A 19,836-nucleotide genomic window follows, 5' to 3' on the forward strand; every position below is an offset into this window, starting at 1 on the left:
GGTACCAAAAATGTAGCGAGAAATCCGTGCATTGGAGCGTCAGTGCTCACCCATCCCTTTCCAGTTGTTGCTCTGTCCTGTGTCTATCAGTAACACTACACCTGAGCTTTCCCCCCTGCAAAAATAGACAAATGTCGCTAGTATGGGAGTACTTCGGCTACTGGAAAGAAACAATCGGCCACGGCTTAGAGGAGGAAGGTCAGCAGACGTGCAGGCAACACCTCCAACATGATTTCACATTTACGTGACCATCATCCGTCACTTTACACAAAATGTAAGGTATGTAAACGCTGTCATGAACGTTTCCCACCAACTACGAGAGCTCACTCAAGCTGGTTTAGTGTGTCGAGCGATGGTAAAACAAATACTTTAACGTAAGCTTGTTAGCGAGGCAGATAACGTGGCTAGTTACTATGCCAAGACGGCTAACTAGTTTCCTCTGTACAATTAGCTTTCTTTTGTAGTCTTCCGCCATTGTAAACATCTGCCAATTTGTAACTATGTTGTGAATTTTTTTTAAAATCCTGTTCAATGGAAAATATCTTTTTTTAACCCATACATCTCAAAATAGCATTTTAGAGCTATAATTGCAATACTGTGATACCGCGGTATTTTTGCCTAAGGTTGTCATACCGCCAAAATCTCATACTGGCACCTGCCTAGTTACATTACTGTACTTCCTCATCCGCTTTTTCCGGGAGTGTTGTGGAGTATAAAACGTATATATTTTTGTATCTTTTGGCGATGCCATTTTATTAATAGATTATTTTGTTACTTTTTAGTCCTTAAAAAAAGCCCGATCCTTTTTACCCGATTCCGATCCTCTGAAAAATGGCCCGTTCGGCCCAATTTCTGATCACGTGATTGGATCGGGGACATCCCTACTCTTTTACTCACTTTATTAAAAGTGTGGCAATCCAACAAACACAAAAAATGTCATTACAAGCCACCATCGGCCACAAGCTTATTTGCTCTGCTCTGCTTTTGTCACTTTCCTTGGGCTCTTCCGCCCTCTTAAAGGCTTGAGCCCTTTTTTACAGATATGCAATACTGCCTAGAGTCTATGAATACTTCCAAGAGGCCGAATTATTTAATATCAATTTATTTATTAATGAAGTGAATGAAGTGAATTGATCGATTTACTATCCACTCCTAGTACTTTCGCCGCAGTGGCCCATAAATAATTTTTAGGGGATTGGAATTCCAAAATCAGTTTTTCTTCGTTCATATTGACTGACATGTAAATGTAAAAGTCCTTTGACTCTTGAGTTGAATGAACCCTGGCTCCATTATCACACAAAGAAGAGCTAAATGTATTGGCTTTTGTTTTGAAATCAATCGGATTTTTACTTCCGCTGACACTCTTTGTGGCGCTACGCTGAATTGACGTATATCCAATGTGAATGCCGCAAGGGTCCCACGACAGAGTAGCACGACAAACGCGTAACAAACGCATATTGAGTGTAATGATTTCATAATTGATAAGGCTGACATATTTGGCATATTTATTAAATGAAGTGCCCTGCAATTGGCTGGCAACCGGTTCAGGGTGTCCCCTGCCTACTGCCCCGAGTTAGCTGGGATAGGCTCCGGCACCTCCGCGACCCTCGTGAGGAAAAGCGGCGTGGAAAATGAATGAATGAATGAAGTTACTACGCTGTGGTCAACTTGTGTGGAATCAGAAGATTCCATATCGGGTGAAAACAAGGAGGCACAGTAATGGCGGACCATTCAAAGCAGCACATCTGTAATAACTTCCGGGAGCACTGGAAATGTACTTGACCAATGAGGACGCACTTTACATTCTGCCCATCCACTCATTATCTTTGTGTCAAAAATTGAAACCACAAAATTCTAGGAGCGAGAGAAAAAGAGACAGCGTGAGAGAGAAACCAGTTTCGCACGCATAAAGAGTAATCTTGACATCGAGAGTAAAAGCCTGGGCAGCGAGAACGAAAAGGAGAGAATTGTAAACATTGTAGGAGTTCAGTTTTACTTTTCAGATGCATTTTTTTGCTTAAGTTCAATTATTTTGCTTTAAGTCTTAATTTTTCACTTGCAATTTAGGAGTTTTGTTTAAATCTATTTTTACACAAATCTAATTCCATTCATGGCACAGAAACTTAAAATATAAGAAAAAATATGGCACTTTCCGAGTAATTATGGGAATCCAATATATATCCACAGAAGACCAAACGTCCAAGTCACACTTTCTCAGAGGTGAAACGCAGCCAAATACTATACTTGATTCTGTATGTCATTGGAAAGTTGAAATTATTTTCTTTTTTATTATCATCTAAACCTCAGTTTTGAAAAATGGGTCACTGCGACCATTGTCACATTACATCACTTTAACATACTTCCTTGAAACCAATTACTGTAATTTCTGTTAGCCGTGTTTTTTTTTTCAGCAATTAGTTGAGGGCATTGAACATTTAGCTTCACTGTACTCCAGTTGATTAAGTAACAGAAGAGAGTTCATTTTAAAACTCAAATCAAATGATTGCATTTAAATGGTAAATGGTACCCTGATTTAGTGTTTGATTTTTTTTTCAGTGATTTGTTCTGTCCATAGATGGGGTATATGGATTAATCTATGCATTCCTTCAGTTTCTTTCCAAACCCCCTTAAATGTTCTCCCCATCTGCTTGTCAGCAGGTACTCAGCTTTACGGTCTAGTTGCACAAATCTGTAAACAAACAAAGACGCACATCCTTGTCAAAACAGGCATGCAGATCAAACATTAGCCACAAATTTTCATTTTTGATTATGGTGTTATGAATGGTTTTCTTCACAAAGAATAAATCAGAAAGAGATTCATCAAGCTAAACAGATTGTTTTATTCTTGGACAAGCAAAATAACAGAAGAGAATGTGTGAGTGCAAAAGCTGGACTAAAAACAAAGTGTGAATCTTGAAAAAAAAAAAAAAAAATTCTCATTGTAACCTTCATCAAAGAGTCTTTGGGAACATTTTTGACATGCAAAACCTCAGATATATTTATTGTGTCGTCAGCCCAGCACACAGGTATTAGCAGTAATGTTTTATTCAACAACATTGTGAGCTGATTTCATATGTCGTTCCCTAGATGCATATGCCGGGTAAAACAGAGCACGCTTTAAAATAAGATTACAGCAAATGTAAATAATGAAACTGAGGGGCATAAGTACATTTGGTTAATCTGAGCTGCAGATTAAAGCCATGATATGGTGTCAGAGGGATGAGCTGGTTTTGAGGAAGGGGTTGGGGCAAAACAACTCACAAGTATAAAAACAGCGGTAACAAATTGAAATGCATACACATATGATTTTTAGTAGGGCTTTTTCTAGACTACCGTTTTAGCAGTTTTCTAGGTTTATATTTATATGGATTTTTTCTTTTTAGATATATATATATATTTTTTATTATAATAAACACAGTTTGGTCTCTGGGGTTCATGCCCACCCATTGAGCGTCAAATTAAACAACAAAGTTAATAGTAAGTGCTGCCTTATTCACCGGTCTTGTCACAGTAAGTGACAATGTAACTCAGTGGTTAGTTGCAAGCTCCTCAAGGAATAATGGAATCCCTGCTGTCTTTGTAGAGGTTCGCATGTACTTTGCTGTTCATAGTCACTTGTTTTGATTTGGTGTGCTCAGTGTAGCACCCCAAGCTCCACCCCTGGTTGTCATGGTAACAAAATGTGTACTCGCCATAGGTCCAGAAATGTGTAAGGCAGAATGAGGGCTCACTTGCTTGAGGCAGGGCCACCCTTTTAAAAGGCGAACATAACCTAGGAAAGAATTTGGTGTGTTTAAATTTGGTGTTCAATGTCCTTACTTTCTTGATGCTCGGGAAACAAAAACACATCCCAGACATAGGCCTGTCGCGATAACAAATTTTAGTAGGCGATAATTTATCTCATAAATTATTGCGATATGCGCCACCCCCCCCCCCCCCAAAAAAAATGAAACCAATTCAGAATAACGCAGTGAGAATATAGTATATATAATAGATCAAGTACACCCATTTAAACGCAATAAATGTTTGCTCTTAAATTCAAAAATACTTTTTAAGAAATCACAACTAAAAATAATAGACCATGCCTCTTTTAAGTAAAAGACAACAATATTGGTACCGCATAGAAACACAGAATAAATAAAATGTCTTTTTCAAGAAAAAAATAAAATAAAATTGCACTTAATAACTCAAGCATTTAGGCAAATGAAAACTTTTCCCCTCATAGCTTCTGCTACGGCGTTCCATGGGTAATATTCTGATTAGATGTTTTCTGAGGCACCCTTAAGCGCACGCAACGGTGATGTTGTTTTGTTCATGTAACGCGGCAGTGAGAGACATAGACACAGCCTGCCGAAAGCCATAGGTTGAGGAAGTGTTGTTAGCGCCGTGTGTTAATAAATAACAAAGTTGTCAGCACGAAGATGCATCTTTGTTCCGGGTCCGGTACGGCTCTGTGTTTACTGGGTTCCCCACAGTACGTAAAAAATAGGTAAACATACCAGCTGCGCACGGCTGCGGGGCCAACTCCGGCCCGTCACAATGTGGCATTCAAAACAAAGACAAACACATCTCGCTTCACGCTTCTCTGATGAGTCTGTACTCATTAGACAAGCAAAGAGAGAGAGAGAGGTGGACTTGATTTGACTGAACATTTTTTTTTTTTTTTTGCTTTGACCATGAGTTTGAGACACAACTTAATTACCGTTTTAAATTACATAACTTTTTTGCATTGAAACTCCCCGTCCATCCTCATAGCTTCTGCTATGGCGTTCCATGTGAAATATTCTGATTGGATTTCTTCTGAGGCACACCGAAGTGCACGCTACGGTGATGTTGTTTTGTTCATATAATGCGGGAGTGAGAAGAAGACAGTCTCGCGACAGCCACAGATTGAGGAAATGTTGTTAGCGCCGTGTGTTAATAAAAACAAAGTTGTCAGCACGTCGTGTGTAATATCATTGCCAGAAAAACACATATAATAGGACACCTTGCAGCTTACTTTTGAATGCTGTCCTTATAATAATGATCTGCTGCATCATAAATCACTTTGTGACTTTCCACCTCGCGCCTGGTGTATTTGAGCCCTGAATCCTCGTCGCAGCATATTGCATAGTTGTTAACAAGGAAGCCGAAATTTTAACAGCTCGTCTGCCACACGCGTGCACATGCTTGCGTGCACGCGTGCAGCAGCAGGAAAATTATCGCCTTCATTTTTATTTACCGTGGGATAAATGGAATTATTGCATATCGAGACAGGCTTACCCAGACATATTATGACACTGACCCAGATCTGGCCCAAAATATAAAAACTTTTCTTTTTAAATCTCAAATATTTTATGATTTTATTCTTTCCCAGATTTTTCCATTCGTCTTTTTAACTGGTGGATTAAAGTAATCTGCAGTGAGAAAAAAAAAAAAAAAAAAAAAAAAAAAACAAGCGTTACTTAAACAACACAACACAAAGACGCTTTTGGAAATATGACGTGACACCAACAGAACTAATCCATGAACAACTCAAGGTGAGACATGCTACATCGGTCTCTCAGATGGAGAAAAGAAAATGCAGTGACAGATCAAATAGGTACAGTAAGAACACACACGAAGACAAAATTGACCTTCCGCAAACTCCACCTCAAACCAACCGCAAACAACCATCGACCAATCATACAAACTGACCAATCCGAAAAAACTCTGGCTGTTTAAGAACGCAACTAGTTTTCAATGCTTCAGTGTTGCTAACTCCGTCAAGTCTGTCATTTTGCATCTAGTTCTATATACATATGATTATCTACAGTAAAACGATGTTGACGTAGTCTGTAGCGGCTGTCACCAACAGTCAGGTATTCTTGTGTTTTTTATCCAGCGGCATGAGTTGAGCTAAAGCCGTGAGTTGAGCATTGGCATTACCCGGGTCTATGACAAGCATGATGTTTACTCTCGGGACGCAATGTGGTCCGTTTCTCATTGCATCCCCAAGACCGCGCTGTGTATTAGTTCTGCTTTACTTGACATATTTCAATAATCGGAATTTGGATGTTTGTGAATCGTTCTCGAATCTTCCACGGCCGAATCGCTCAAGGATGTAATGACGGCTGGGCATGTTGTACCGTGGTTCTAAGTGTTGGATGGTGCGTCTTTACTCACGAGAGATAATGGCTCGTCATCCAGAATGAATTCTTCGGCAATGACTCTTGTTATTCCCTGGGCTTTGGGACAGTCGAGTGCCAGTTTGTCACGCATCGCAAAAATTTCTGCCAGTGTTAGTTGCGTTGGACCTTTCTTTTTGTCTTCGGTTTTCTTAACATACTTCTTATATTGTTTGTGGTGGTATTTCACTAAATGCTTGATTAGGTTGGTTGTATTAAAACTTCTTACAGCTTTACCACCACGCTTGACTTTTTTGTGGCATATGTTGCACTCTGCCTCTTCGTCTTTGTCGTCGTTTAAGGTGAAAATATCCCACACAGCTGACATTTTTACCGATAAAGTCTCTCGGTAAATTGGGAGACGGTAATGTAAATGTAGTGTGTTGAAGGTGTGCCGTAAAATGCGGAACAGAATTTAGGGAAACCGAAGCAAAAACTGGAATGGATTATGCAAATCGGTGCGCTGGAAAACCTGGACCAGACTTTAAAAAAAACTGGATCGAAAGTCTGGATCGGAATTTTTCCATGTTGGCGGATCCGATACCGATGCACATTTTTTTGCCCATATCGGCGTCCGATCCGATCCAAATATCGGATCGGGACATCTCTACTCAAAACCGCAATCATGGGCAAGACTGCCGACCTGACTGCTGTCCAGAAGGCCATCATTGACACCCTCAAGCAAGAGGTTAAGACACTGAAAGAAATTTCTGAGTGAATAGGATTTTCCCAGAGTGCTGCATCACGGCACCTCAGTGGGAAGTCTGTGGGAAGGAAAAACCGTGGCAGGAAACGCTGCACAACCAGAAGAGGCGACCGCACCCTGAGAAAGATTGTGGAGAAGGGCCGATTCCAGACCTTGGGGGCCCTTTAGAAACAGTGGACTGAGTCTGGAGTAGAAACATCCAGAGCCACCATGCACAGGCGTGTGCTGGAAATGGGCTACAGTTTCCGCATTCCCCAGGTCAAGCCACTTTTGAACCTGAAACAGCGGCAGAAGCGCCTGACCTGGGCTTCAGAGAAGCAGCACTGGACTGTTGCTCAGTGGTCCAAAGTACATTTTTAAGATGAAAGCAAATTTTGCATAGCATTCGGAAATCAAGGTGCCAGAGTTTGGAGGAAGACTGAGAAGAAGGAAATGCCAAAATGCCTGAAGTCCAGTGTCAAGTACCCACAGTCAGTGATGGTCTGGGGTGCCATGTCAGCTGCTGGTGTTGGTCTACTGTGTTTTATCAAGGGCAGGGTCAATGCAGATAGCTATCAGGACATTTTGGAGCACTTCATGCTTCCATCTGCTGAAAAGCTTTATGGAGATGAAGATTTCATTTTTCAGCACGACCCGGCACCTCACAGTGCCAAAACCACTGGTAAATGGTTTACTGACCATGACATTACTCTGCTCAATTGCCCTGCCAACTCTCCTGACCAGAATCCCATAGAGCAGTGTTTTTCAACCTTTTTTGACTCACGGCACGTTTTTACATTGGAAAAAATCTCGCGGCACACCACAAACCAAAAATGTTCCAAAATTATTTTCTGTATAGTATATTCAATTATAAAATAATTTCTTAGTATGTATACTTACTCAGTGTGAAACTTCAGCCTGTTTAGATGAACACAAAGTCGATATCCTTATTCTTCAACAGCTCTCAGTCTTTGTTTTTATTTAATCATATTGTAGCAGTTAGGCTTGAAAAAGCTCAGAATTATCAGACAGGGGGATGAGCTTAAGGCCGCTATCGAAGCATCCTGGGCCTCCATAACACCTCAGCAGTGCAACAGGCTGATTGCCTCCATTCCACGCCGAATTGAAGCAGTCATTTCTGCAAAATTCCCGACCAAATATTGAGTGCATAGCTGATGTAATTAATTGAAGGTTGACTTTTTTGTATTAAAAACACTTTATTGTATTGGTCGGATAAAATATGCTAATTTTTGAGATAGGGATGTTTGGTTTTTCTTTTTCGTGACTTTTTTGCCAAAATCATCAATATTAAAACAATAAAAGGCTTGAACTACTTCAGTTGTGTGTAATGAATCTAAAATATGTAATGGTCTAATGTTTATCAGTACATTACAGACAATAATGAACTTTATCACAATATGCTAATGTTTTGAGAAGAACTAGTATGTGCAGCAGTTTTAGCAGATTGGACAAGTTCCCGCCGAACTGTGCAGGTTATATTTACGGTGTGATTGGTCTGGAGATTCTTTCTTATCTGGGGGCAACCCTGAGTGGGAGCATTCCATTGGCTCCTGATTGCCATACTTGAGCACTGATGGTGTATCGAGTGCACCTGGTTTAAAACGGAAATAATTATTTATTTCTCTTGCGCCCCGATGGTCTGTGCTTTAAATGGTTCCAATAGATTTTGATATAATCAACGATTCAATACTATATGGGTATCATAAAATGTTACTGTTTCAATCACTGCATGCATGTATAGTCTTTAACACATTTTTGAGGGAAATATAAAAATATACATATTTATGGTGCAATTACCAAAGGTCCCTCAATTAGTTTATGATTGTCAATATGACAAATGTTTACACCCAAGTTTTATGGAATATATTATATTAGCACACACACACACACACACACACATACAGTACATATGCAAGTAGAGTCACATGCATGCACCCAGTTCATAGGCTTGCTGCTGTACAGTAGGCTATATGGTAAACCCACAAAACAAAGGCAGGACAGAGATGTGTAACAGATGCAGTGATGGGGGCAAAAGCTACAAATTGGACCTAAAATGAGCAAGAGAGTACCGATACACAGAGAAAGATATAATCGCCCAAGGCCAGTACTGACCTCAGCTAAAATTACCCCACTGCTGCGCTGCACTGCTGCACCCAACACCTCTACATCACACTGAATACTGTTAGTTCATAGCTTGTGATACTGGGTTTGACAAAGGTGATGCTATTACACATCGAGGACTTCTCGTCTGACGAAATGCTTGCAGCCTGTTGCAAACAGATGGTTATATTTTTTATTATGACTTCTTAAGGAAGAAATCCGAAAGAAGAATTTAGTACTTATAAACGACAAGGTATTTAACAACCACCTATACAGTATGTAATGTATCTTATCACCAGTGTGCAGTACAAAACTGACAAAAGAATATATTGGACATGGATATGGGTGACAACTGCTCAGTAAGCTGCAATGATAGCAGCATTTTTTGCAGAGGATACAGAATTTATAATCGCAAGACAAGGTTTTGATCAAATGCACCCTAGTAAAAAGAGTCTGAATTTCCTTTTTATGATGGGAAATGGTGGAGAAATTGAAATATCCATTTCTTGAATAGCTACAGCACATTTTTTCTGTGTTTAGTAACTGCAAAAACAAAGATGTGTCGGTCAATAGTGAAAAAAGTAAAGAAATAAAAATTATTTTTTTTTTAAACGGTTGAATATCAGACTCTTGTTTATGACTACACTACAGCTGCAAACACTTCAGACACAAATTGTCATGCGCACCCACAATATCAGCAAACATGATCGATGCTTGCCCACCATTGGAGTATCTGTGTTTTCTTTTTTGTTTGTTTTTCCCTTTGAGCAAATGTAATTGGATATTCTTAAAATTCCCTCCAAATAACTTTTAAAATACATAGTATTTAAGTGTGTATTGTTCAATATAAAGAATTAATTTACGGTAGCTAGTGTTCACATTGACCTCTTGACTTCACACTTTAGTTGTCTGACCTCAGCCATATTGCAGATTAATGTGTGTGCGTGAACATACTATGTGTGTGTTTGTCAGCATGACACCCCCAACTTTAACACTTACATGCAGAGTGGCAGCGTGAAATGTGTTGTGATCTCCTTCACAGAAAGCTGGTGTATGACTTGTGAGGAGACGCTACCCCCCGGTGACTTGCCCAGGCTCATTGTAACACGGTAGCACTCCATACTATGAATCGGTGTACAGACCATATTATCCAGGTCATGAAAAGCACCAGATTACAAACCGCAGCAGCCTAAATATGCACAATGAAGAGGAAAAAAAAGAACTATGTATGGAGACTACTGAACTGGCATTTTAGCATCTCAAAACGTGTGAGATATGAACTGCATGTAAATTCTGATTTGTAGGTGCAGTCAAATTTAACAAAATCATTTTAAAAATTACAAATCACTAAAAGGCGTTAGATGCATCCTATTTTTTAGAGTTTTTTTTTTTCTTATTCCGGTGTGTTTCAAATCCTTTACTCGTAATAGGGGGGTCTGTTTCTGCTTTTCACACCAAACTCAATTGAAATACTTTCCCCAGAATGCACTTCAGAATAGTCTCTTTAAAATATTGTCAAAATTGTACTATAGTGTTTTGACACGTATTTTTCATATCTAATAATGAATAAATATACAACTTATTATTAATTATTGTTTGTTGAAACAAAAAAATACAATAGCTTTAACCTTTTCTAAAGAACTACATATCTACCATGATGCTAATGATGAAACAGCAATAATTCCACGAGAATGTGTCCTCCACTGTCAGCTGATTTTTTTTCTTGCTTATAATATGAAACTAAACATAGGTTGTTTAAGAAAAACATCTGATTTTGAACGGGAGGTTATAATTTTCTGTTCTCTTCTTTTATCAAACTGGGTGGGTTTTAAAGTTGTGATAGGTCAGGAGACCGTTTTTCAATCTGGCAACACTATTTGTCATGATATAATACATTTTTAATTATTTCATGAAAAATTATACAACGATTATGAATTTACATAAAACAGACCTGCCACAAATGTTAAATGCATCAAGTAGAGCTGCAACATAAAACTATCAAGCGTAAACAGAAGCAACACAGCAGCATACATATTTCTGCTCAAATGTTTGTGTACATACGTATTCATAATTATGTGTATTACATTGTACTGTTCACTCCTTATATTTATGAGTTGTCATTGTCATTAATTGTTCACATTATGCAACACATGCTTGTACTGCATGGTTGGGGGTCTATTTGTGCCTACGACCTTGTTGTAAACCAAGCAACATGAGACCCTTAATGACCTACTAACTTCTTGGTGTTTAGTTAAATTGCAGTTTGTCTGTGATAATTCTACAGAGCCATCCCTAGCTATTAGCTCCTCTGTTCAGGAAAAGTTGTGGTTCAAGTGAACAATTGGTAAGTTAAAGAAGAATGTGACCAGTAAGTGGAGACAATAATAATAATATGTTTTTAAATTAAATAAAAAATAAATTGTATACATGTGTATTATTTCGCCGGCCAAGTGTTTTCAATATTCGGTATCCGCCAAGAATTTCGCTTTCGGTACATCCGTTTTGCCGATATATCGAGATATGGTCATATTGCACCAATCATAATAGTCTAAATCAAATTGGTCAAAAATGTTGAATAGAGTACCCTTATATAGTGCTTTGTCTATATCATACAGTGCCCACACTTAGCCTCGCTTCTGTGGAAAACTACCACTTGAAGTGCAGAGTACGCGGGGGCATCTAGACCACTTTTATTACAGTGAACTTGCTTTACAGCTGCCAAAGGTAAGGCTCAGTTTGGTTTTTTGCTGTAATATCATCCGATGTCTGGCAATGCATCATACTAGAGATGAAACGATTACTCGAATAATTGGAGTAACTCGTTTTTAAAAATTGATTGAGGCATTGTCTCCGCCTCGAGGAACAGTTAAAGGAACAGTGGCACAATGCGCTGACGTCACGTGCGTAGCGGAAGAAGGGAGAACATATGTTTGATTTCATCCACACATTAATATAGAGGTAAGAACGAAGAAGCCAATGAAAGCAAAGAGAAAGGCACCAAAGAACGAGCAGAATATGTCAAAAATGTGGGAGCATTTCAAGCTCAAGACGAAGGAGAACACTGTTTCATGTATTCACTGTAAGAACAGCGCCTGTATAATACTACCCCCGCCCGGCCCGGGCTATCCGCGGTGTCGCCGACACTTCCGCAACCCCGGCTGAACCCTGCGACCGATGACCGCCTCCGAAACCCGGGCCAGGCGCCACAGCGCGACCTACCCATCTAGCCCCCTCTCCACCGAAGGCATCCCGTTTACTGCGACAGCATAGGAGCGATACTCGGGACAAGATAAAATTAACGTAGCACTAATCAATAAGATTAACATTACTGTACTTTGCTAATGTAACGTTAACACTGCGGAGGGCTAGGTGTCTATTAATTATGACTACTGTCGATGTGTGGCTAACGTGTCTTTCATACAGGCTTTATTTAATCTGTAAAAACACAGCACTGTAGAGTGATGAGGGTATAAAATAAAAACATAATAAAGGTAACTGTCAATTTTAGCTTGGTAGTCATTGATAGATAAAACACCAAGTAGCACTGGTGCCTAATTTGCTCCAATACAGCAGGTATCATACATTTATTTTGAACACTGCAAAAACTCTTGCTTGAACATAACTTGACATACGGTAATTGGAAATTCAATTGAAACAAGTGGGAAAAACACAACTTTTAAGTGATATCAATATTAGGTGTGATCTCTTGTTTTCCCATATAAAGTACATATATACACATATATATGTACATATACACACACATATCTATTATATATACATATATATATATATTAGGGCTGTCAAAATTATCGCATTAACGGGCAGTAATTAATTCTTTAAATTAATAACGTTAAAATATTTGACGCATTAAACGCACATGCCCCTCTGCTGCAGATTAAAATGACAGCACATTGTAATATCCACTTGTTACTTGTGTTTTTTGGTGTTTTGTCGCCCTCTGCTGGCGCTTGGGTGCGACTGATTTTATGGGTTTCAGCACCATGAGCACTGTGTAATTATTGACATCAACAATGGCTAGCTACTAGTTTATTTTTTGACTGTACATTTTACAAATTTTACTAAAACAAAAACATTAAAAGGGGTATTAATATAAAATTTCTATGACTTGTACTAACATTTATCTTTTAAAAACTACAAGTCTTTCTATCCATGGATCGCTTTAACAGAATGTTAATAATGTTAATGCCATCTTGTTGATTTATTGTTATAATAAACAAATACAGTACTTATGTACTGTATGTTGAATGTATATATCCGTCTTGTGTCTTATCTTTCCATTCCAACAATACTTTACAGAAAAATACGGCATAATTTATAGAGGTTTGAATTGCGATTAATTCCGAAAAATTTATTCTTAAGCTGTAATTAACTGGATTAAAAATTTTAATCGTTTGACAGCCCTAAAAAAAAATATATATATATATATACATATATATACACTGTATATTAATTGCTATTTATCTAAAAAAATATATGTTTTATCCAATTACTCGATTAATCGATTTAATTTTCCGTAGAATACTTGATTTCTAAAATATTCGATAACTGCAGCTCTACATTATACTAAGATGTTTAGAAACTCTTCCTTTGACGGAGTCAGACGAAAAGTAACACCAAAAGTGTAGACAAACTGCACCAAAATGGGCTTTTTTGACTGACCACTTAAAAGTTTAATTTATTGTTTACTAGCTGGTTAGAATTCCATAACAACGTAGATATGGTTTGATGTATGAGTTGTGTTTACAAAGAAATCTGCTTACACCTAACGGCTGCTCGCTTATCATATATATGTGTCAAACATACGTTCACTATGGTGCAGCCGTGTGTTTCAACAAATTGCTCTCTCCCATGTACAGTGTACAAATAAATGCAACAATATTCATTTTAACTTGATACAAGTTGGGAAATTTGGATTTCCTGATTGATTTTTCCACACCCGCCTAATTCCAATTCATGTCACTACTGGACAGTGATTCATGCACTGCTCTAAAAGATACACATATATTTAAAATAATAATAATCAACAAGCTATACTTTATATGTTATAAAAACAACCTCCTCTACAGAGGTTCTTGTGTTTCATTTCAAACATTTGTAGATTAGGAATCGTCATGTATCTAGCTCAAATTTTTTATAGCTAGCATTTGGCACCTCAGCAAATACAATAAATAGCTCACTATTGCCTTCCCTGTTTCAAGATGTAATTAATGAACACCAAATATGCACTATCATCGGAATTCCAAGCTGTCAATGTCCAAGCAGCCCATACGTAGTACGGATTTGTATATCGAATCAAATGGTAAAAGGTTCCATAGTATAAAACTCAGAAAAACATTTCATAGCAAATAAATACAAACACAAGACCGACTACCACTGTATTTCTGAACATTCTCATATTTGCTCTTTAAATATCCTGAAATGATCAATAAAGTTCATTATGAGTGATCATAACTGTTCCTGATTGATATTTAGCATTTTCTCACAGTTCTGCAGTGAGAAAGGAAAATTGAAAGCTTACATCAGGTTCAGCTAGATGAATTTTACTGTGGCACACTGGATTAGGCATGTTTAAATCCACTTAAATCTGCTGTCAAAATGATAAGGCCTCTTTTTTCCTGTATTCCCCATCTGAAATATAGGTCATACATAGCTATGCAGAGGAGGAGAGTTGCCATGTGTTCACAAATGTTTAGCAGCGCTGCATTCACAACAAAGAAAGCACACACATACTCAAAAAGCCCCAGTGCCATCAACTGCGCTTTGCCGTCTCCCTGGGCAACAAGAGAGGAATCTACCAACAGGCATGTTGAGAATGAAGGAGAGGAGCTGGAGGAGAAAGAGGAGAGCATGATCGAAAGCACAAAGACAACCCAATCTTCAGCAAGTATCTGTAGATGACTTTTCAGATGCTGCAGCAGGAGAGGGCAGTTATTACAGTAGTATTTTGACATACCACAGTACATATCTACACGTGCTGTATATTATACTATATATTATTAAGTAAACCTGTAAATCTAGATCAATCCAAGAGGTGAATAAATAAATATTACCCTTCAGCAAAATAAAAATGCTCTGTTTGAATCCATGCTACTGAGGATGATTTAACGGGAGGAAACTCTGTGTACAAGGAAGATTAAAAGGAAAGTTCATATGGTGCTTTATTTTAACCACACAGTATATAATTTCCAAAATAAGTGTTGCAAACTACACCAATATCTCAATTTTAAAGTTAATTTGCATGTCGACAAATAAGAAACCGATAACAACAACAACAACAACAACAAAAAGCTATTACAATATTCTTAATAAAAGGACATCTGAGCAACTCATTTTCAGCAAGTACTTTTCACATTTTGCTGTGTCCAACACGATCACAAATTAAGACCAATGGAAGGTATTTTAAATTTTCATTTCCTAAGACAGTTGCGTTTTGAAGTTGTCACCTGGACAATTCTCCAAATTGCTCTGCCCTTTCATTCACACAAGTTTTGTTTGACATCATCCTGTTTCTTCTGATCTAAACTTATTCATTTATTTTCCTGTCCCGCTCCCTTTTTGCTCAGCCTTACTAGTGTTATGAGGTTGCAGAGAGGGTGCACAGTGGTGGCATCTGTTGGAAGAGATGGCACAAAGCCAGACACTAAACATCGCTCTGGCAACTAGGCTCATGCTACTGGATTTATCCTTGACCAAACTATGAGCTGATACTCATTCTGGGCATAGTCTCTCTTGGCATTACTTCTATGCCCACAGGAAATTTAAAAATGGTGGATCTTAAAGTGCTGAAAGAATGAGGTATCCCGATAGAGAAAAGCCGGAATATGCAACACCATACATTCCACACAGAGGACAGAAAAATTAAGAGTGCAAAGTGAGCAAATACAATTGAATTTAATACGGATGCACACCACAGCTGGTGGTGCATATGTCAAAAACTTAGAGAAGAACTGGAGAACAGAGGAAATAGAAGGCACAGACGGGAAATATTAACACATGTAACAAACATTTGTTGCAATTTCTTTAGTTAGTACGTTTCAGTCAATACAAGGAACTCTTTTTACAAGTCCTTTCCGCTATTGCCCATATAATGCTGAATAATCCCAATCAGTCTCTGCGGTCAATGAGGTAGTTGTGAAAATGTCACAGCAATCATATAGGAAAGTCCTATGACGTGACCATTGTTAGTGTGCTCGATCAGAGAACGGTTGTGGTGGTGCTGAAGACAAGTGATGAATCAATTGCCCACTAATTTAACCATTCGAGCAATTAGTGCCATGACAAATTCATAAGCAATAATTACCATCTGGTTGTCCATGCAATTTCATTACGGCATTCAGAAATAGTACAAGGGGAAAATGGTGTGCTTCTTTTCCCACTTTTCCTTCAGGACATAGGGCTATATTTTATTGAATAATGGCCATGATGTGGGTTTCTGTATTTTACACTCTGATTATTGTCACCAACACAGAGTCACAAGTGACCTTGAGAAAAGCAAAAAAAAAGCCAGTTTCAATTTACCCTCATCTCGAGGAAGTAACAGATGCATCATAAGTCCTGACGTATATGTGACTTTAATAGTCTCTCATTAATCGTATCTCCAGACTAGTTCTATGAATTCTGACCACTGTATACTAATTAGGTGAATAATACAGATGATAAATAAAACAGTCCTACACAGCAACTGCATGATAAAATATTTCACACGACGTTGTCCTAATGTGACCTAACAAGTTCAAAACCAACATTTGCAAGACAGAAAATATTGTTAAGAATTAAGATAATTCCTGAAGCCATGTGACCCTTTGTCTTAGGTTTTGCAAGTCCTGCACACTGGTGTCGACAAAAGATTCCAATGGGGCCCAGCAAGAAAAGTAGCTTATTTTGAGCATAACATATTTAACATCTGCAAAGTACCACTTGATATCCTAGAGGGAAGTGCTAAATGTTAGAAAATGGCTGTATGAAATATGGAGAATCAGCATTTAATATGCTTTGTAATACCTGGTCCAGAAAATAAGTGTTTTTTGATGAACATAGCAAACAATAGTATCGGTATACTTTTGCACTGGTGCATAAGGCTACTTACGACAGTTTTCCTCATCGCTGTTATCTGAGCAGTCATCATCATCATCACATCTCCAAAGGGTTGGGATGCACCTTCCATTGTTGCACTGAAACTGCCCTGTTTCACACTGTGATTCTGTATGAATCCCTGTATTGTAATAAAACAAGGAGTCAGTACCCTTATCACTTGAATTAAAAATAAATAAATAAAAAACCTCAACAATGATAATTTTATAATTTGGAATTATTTATTTAAATACATAATTTAATAAAGATGTTTTATTATTATCTTTTTTGCCAGGAATCTAAACAAGTTTCGGTTTCAATCCATGCAGTGTGTGATCGAGAGCTATAGTTATGTTTTACCCTATTTCACATTTATAATGCATTCTGACTTTTTCTTTTACTGCATTATTGGTTTGCCTTTTTGTTTGTTTCAGCTTTGTCAGTAGACCACTTTTGCATGGCATGGTCTGATGAACAAGCTTTTGGAAGACTTATTTTGGCAGATTCGATCACGTTTTGTGCCTCGCCAAAAATTAATAATTATAATAATAGGTTTATTTCAGTCCATAATGACACGTATCCTCAGTAAGCACACTGCATGTTTAACACGTGCAATCTGTCTCCACTCGCCAGTGTAGGCTACATCTGCCCTCCAGCATATTGTCACCTTCTGTCACCATTGTGGGACTACAGTATTTGATTTGCCTGTGATGACAAAAGTATTTTCTAAAATAGAAGAACCACACCATCCTAGTAGTCTTGCAGTGCGTGATACCACACCGCACCGCTGCGAATGAAGCAAAGTGTCTTACCTTTCGCGCAATAGAGCTCCATTAGTAGCAAATGAAGCAGTACGAGCTTGCCGACTTCTTTCCACATCTTTAAGTCATCCGGTTGTGTTGATGCAAAAGAAATCACGCAGAGCGATCCCCAAGATGTAGCTGTGCCTGGCGTTAAAGCGCTTCTCTTGTCCCCCAGCCCGTGTAAATGTGTGTGATCCTCTCGGCTCCCTCCTTTCTTTGCTTCTGCCTCGGCTCCCGTTTGAATCCGTGACGTTAATGGGCGGGATAGCTGAGGGTGAGGGTGGTGTGTGGTAATTGGCAGTTGCTTTAAAAACCAGCTTGGGAGGTCGTACCTGCTGGCACTGCTGAGTCACCACGAGAACGGAGCATCCTACAATCTAATTTCCTCTTTATTCCCTGTCACCAACTTTGACACGTCTCGCGCTACTTCATGGTTGGACTCTTTCTAAGTAGGCTACTTTAAAAGTGACTGTTCATTATAGACACGTTTCCGAGGTACAGTGGGGCAAATAAGTATTCAGTCAACCACCAATTGTGCAAGTTCTCCTACTTGAAAAGATAAGAGAGGCCTGTAATTGTCAACATGGGTAAACCTCAACCATGAGAGACAGAATGAGGAAAAAACAGAAAATCATATAGTTTGATTTTTAAAGAATTTATCTCCAATTTAGAGTGGAAAATAAGTATTTGGTCACCTACAAACAAGCAAGATTTCTAGCTATCAAAGACGTCTAACTTCTTTTAACGAGGTCTAAAGAGGCTTCACTCGTTACCTGTATTAATGTCACCTATTTAAACTCATTATCGGTATAAAAGACACCTGTCCACAACCTCAGTCAGTCACACTCCAAACTCCCCTATGGCCAAGACCAAAGAGCTGTCGAAGGACACCAGAGACAAAATTGTAGACCTTCACCAGGCTGGGAAGACTGAATCTGCAGTAGGTAAAACGCTTGGTGTAAAGAACTCAACCGTGGGAGCAATCATTAGAAAATGGAAGACATACAAGACAACTGATAATCTCCATCGATCTGGGACTCCATGCAAGATCTCACCCAGTGGCGTCAAAATGATAACAAGAACGGTGAGCAAAAATCCCAGAACCACATGGGGGTACCTAGTGAATGACCTACAGAGAGCTGGGACCACAGTAATAAAGGCTACTATTATTAACACAATGTGCCGCCAGGGACTCAAATCCTGCACTGCCAGACGTGTCCCCCTGCTGAAGCCAGTACACGTCCGGGCCTATCTGAGGTTCGCTAGAGAGCATTTGGATGATCCAGAAGAGGACTGGCAGAATGTGTTATGGTCAGATGAAACCAAAATAGAACTTTTTGGTAGAAACACAGGTTCTCGTGTTTGGAAGAGAAAGAATACTGAATTGCATCCGAAGAACACCATACCCACTGTGAAGCATGGGGGCGGAAACATCATGCTTTGGGGCTGTTTTTCTGCAAAAGGACCAGAAGAACTGATCTGTGTAAAGGAAAGAATGAATGGGGCCATGTATCGAGAGATTTGGAGTGAAAATCTCCTTCCATCAGCAAGGGCATTGAAGATGAGACGTGGCTGGGTCTTTCAGCATCACAATGATCCCAAACACACAGCCAGGGCAACAAAGGAGTGGCTTCGTAAGAAGCATTTCAAGGTCCTGGAGTGGCCGAGCCAGTCTCCAGATCTCAACCCCATAGAAAATCTGTGGAGGGAGTTGAAAGTCCGTGTTGCCCAACGACAGCCCCAAAACATCACTGCTCTAGAGGAGATCTGCATGGAGGAATGGGCCAAAATACCAGCAACAGTGTGTGAAAAGCTTGTAAAGAGTTACAGAAAACGTTTGGCCTCTGTTATTGCCAACAAAGGGTACATAACAAAGTATTGAGATGAACTTTGTATTGACCAAATATGTATTTTCCACCATGATTTGCAAATAAATTCTTTAAAAAACAATGTGATTTTCTGGGGGGTTTTCCACATTCTGTCTCTTATG

At 38.8% G+C, this 19,836-nt stretch overlaps 1 protein-coding gene across 4 annotated transcripts in view; it reads right to left on the reverse strand.

Moving 5' to 3' along the window:
• Nucleotides 1-18,075, reverse strand: part of lrp8 (low density lipoprotein receptor-related protein 8, apolipoprotein e receptor) — a 223,398-nt gene extending 205,323 nt beyond the window's left edge. For all 4 annotated transcript variants that reach the window (XM_057842181.1, XM_057842179.1, XM_057842180.1 and 1 more), the window contains exons 1-2: nt 17,856-18,075; nt 17,060-17,185 (exon numbers count right to left, since the gene is read on the reverse strand). In XM_057842181.1, coding sequence (XP_057698164.1) covers nt 17,060-17,185; nt 17,856-17,922 — 193 coding nt within the window. In that variant the 5' untranslated portion in view covers nt 17,923-18,075. The remainder of the gene's footprint in view (nt 1-17,059; nt 17,186-17,855) is intronic.
• Nucleotides 18,076-19,836: the final 1,761 nt, after the last annotated feature.

The sequence above is a fragment of the Corythoichthys intestinalis genome, chromosome 7 (genome assembly GCF_030265065.1).
Source record: "Corythoichthys intestinalis isolate RoL2023-P3 chromosome 7, ASM3026506v1, whole genome shotgun sequence".
NCBI lineage: Eukaryota > Metazoa > Chordata > Actinopteri > Syngnathiformes > Syngnathidae > Corythoichthys > Corythoichthys intestinalis.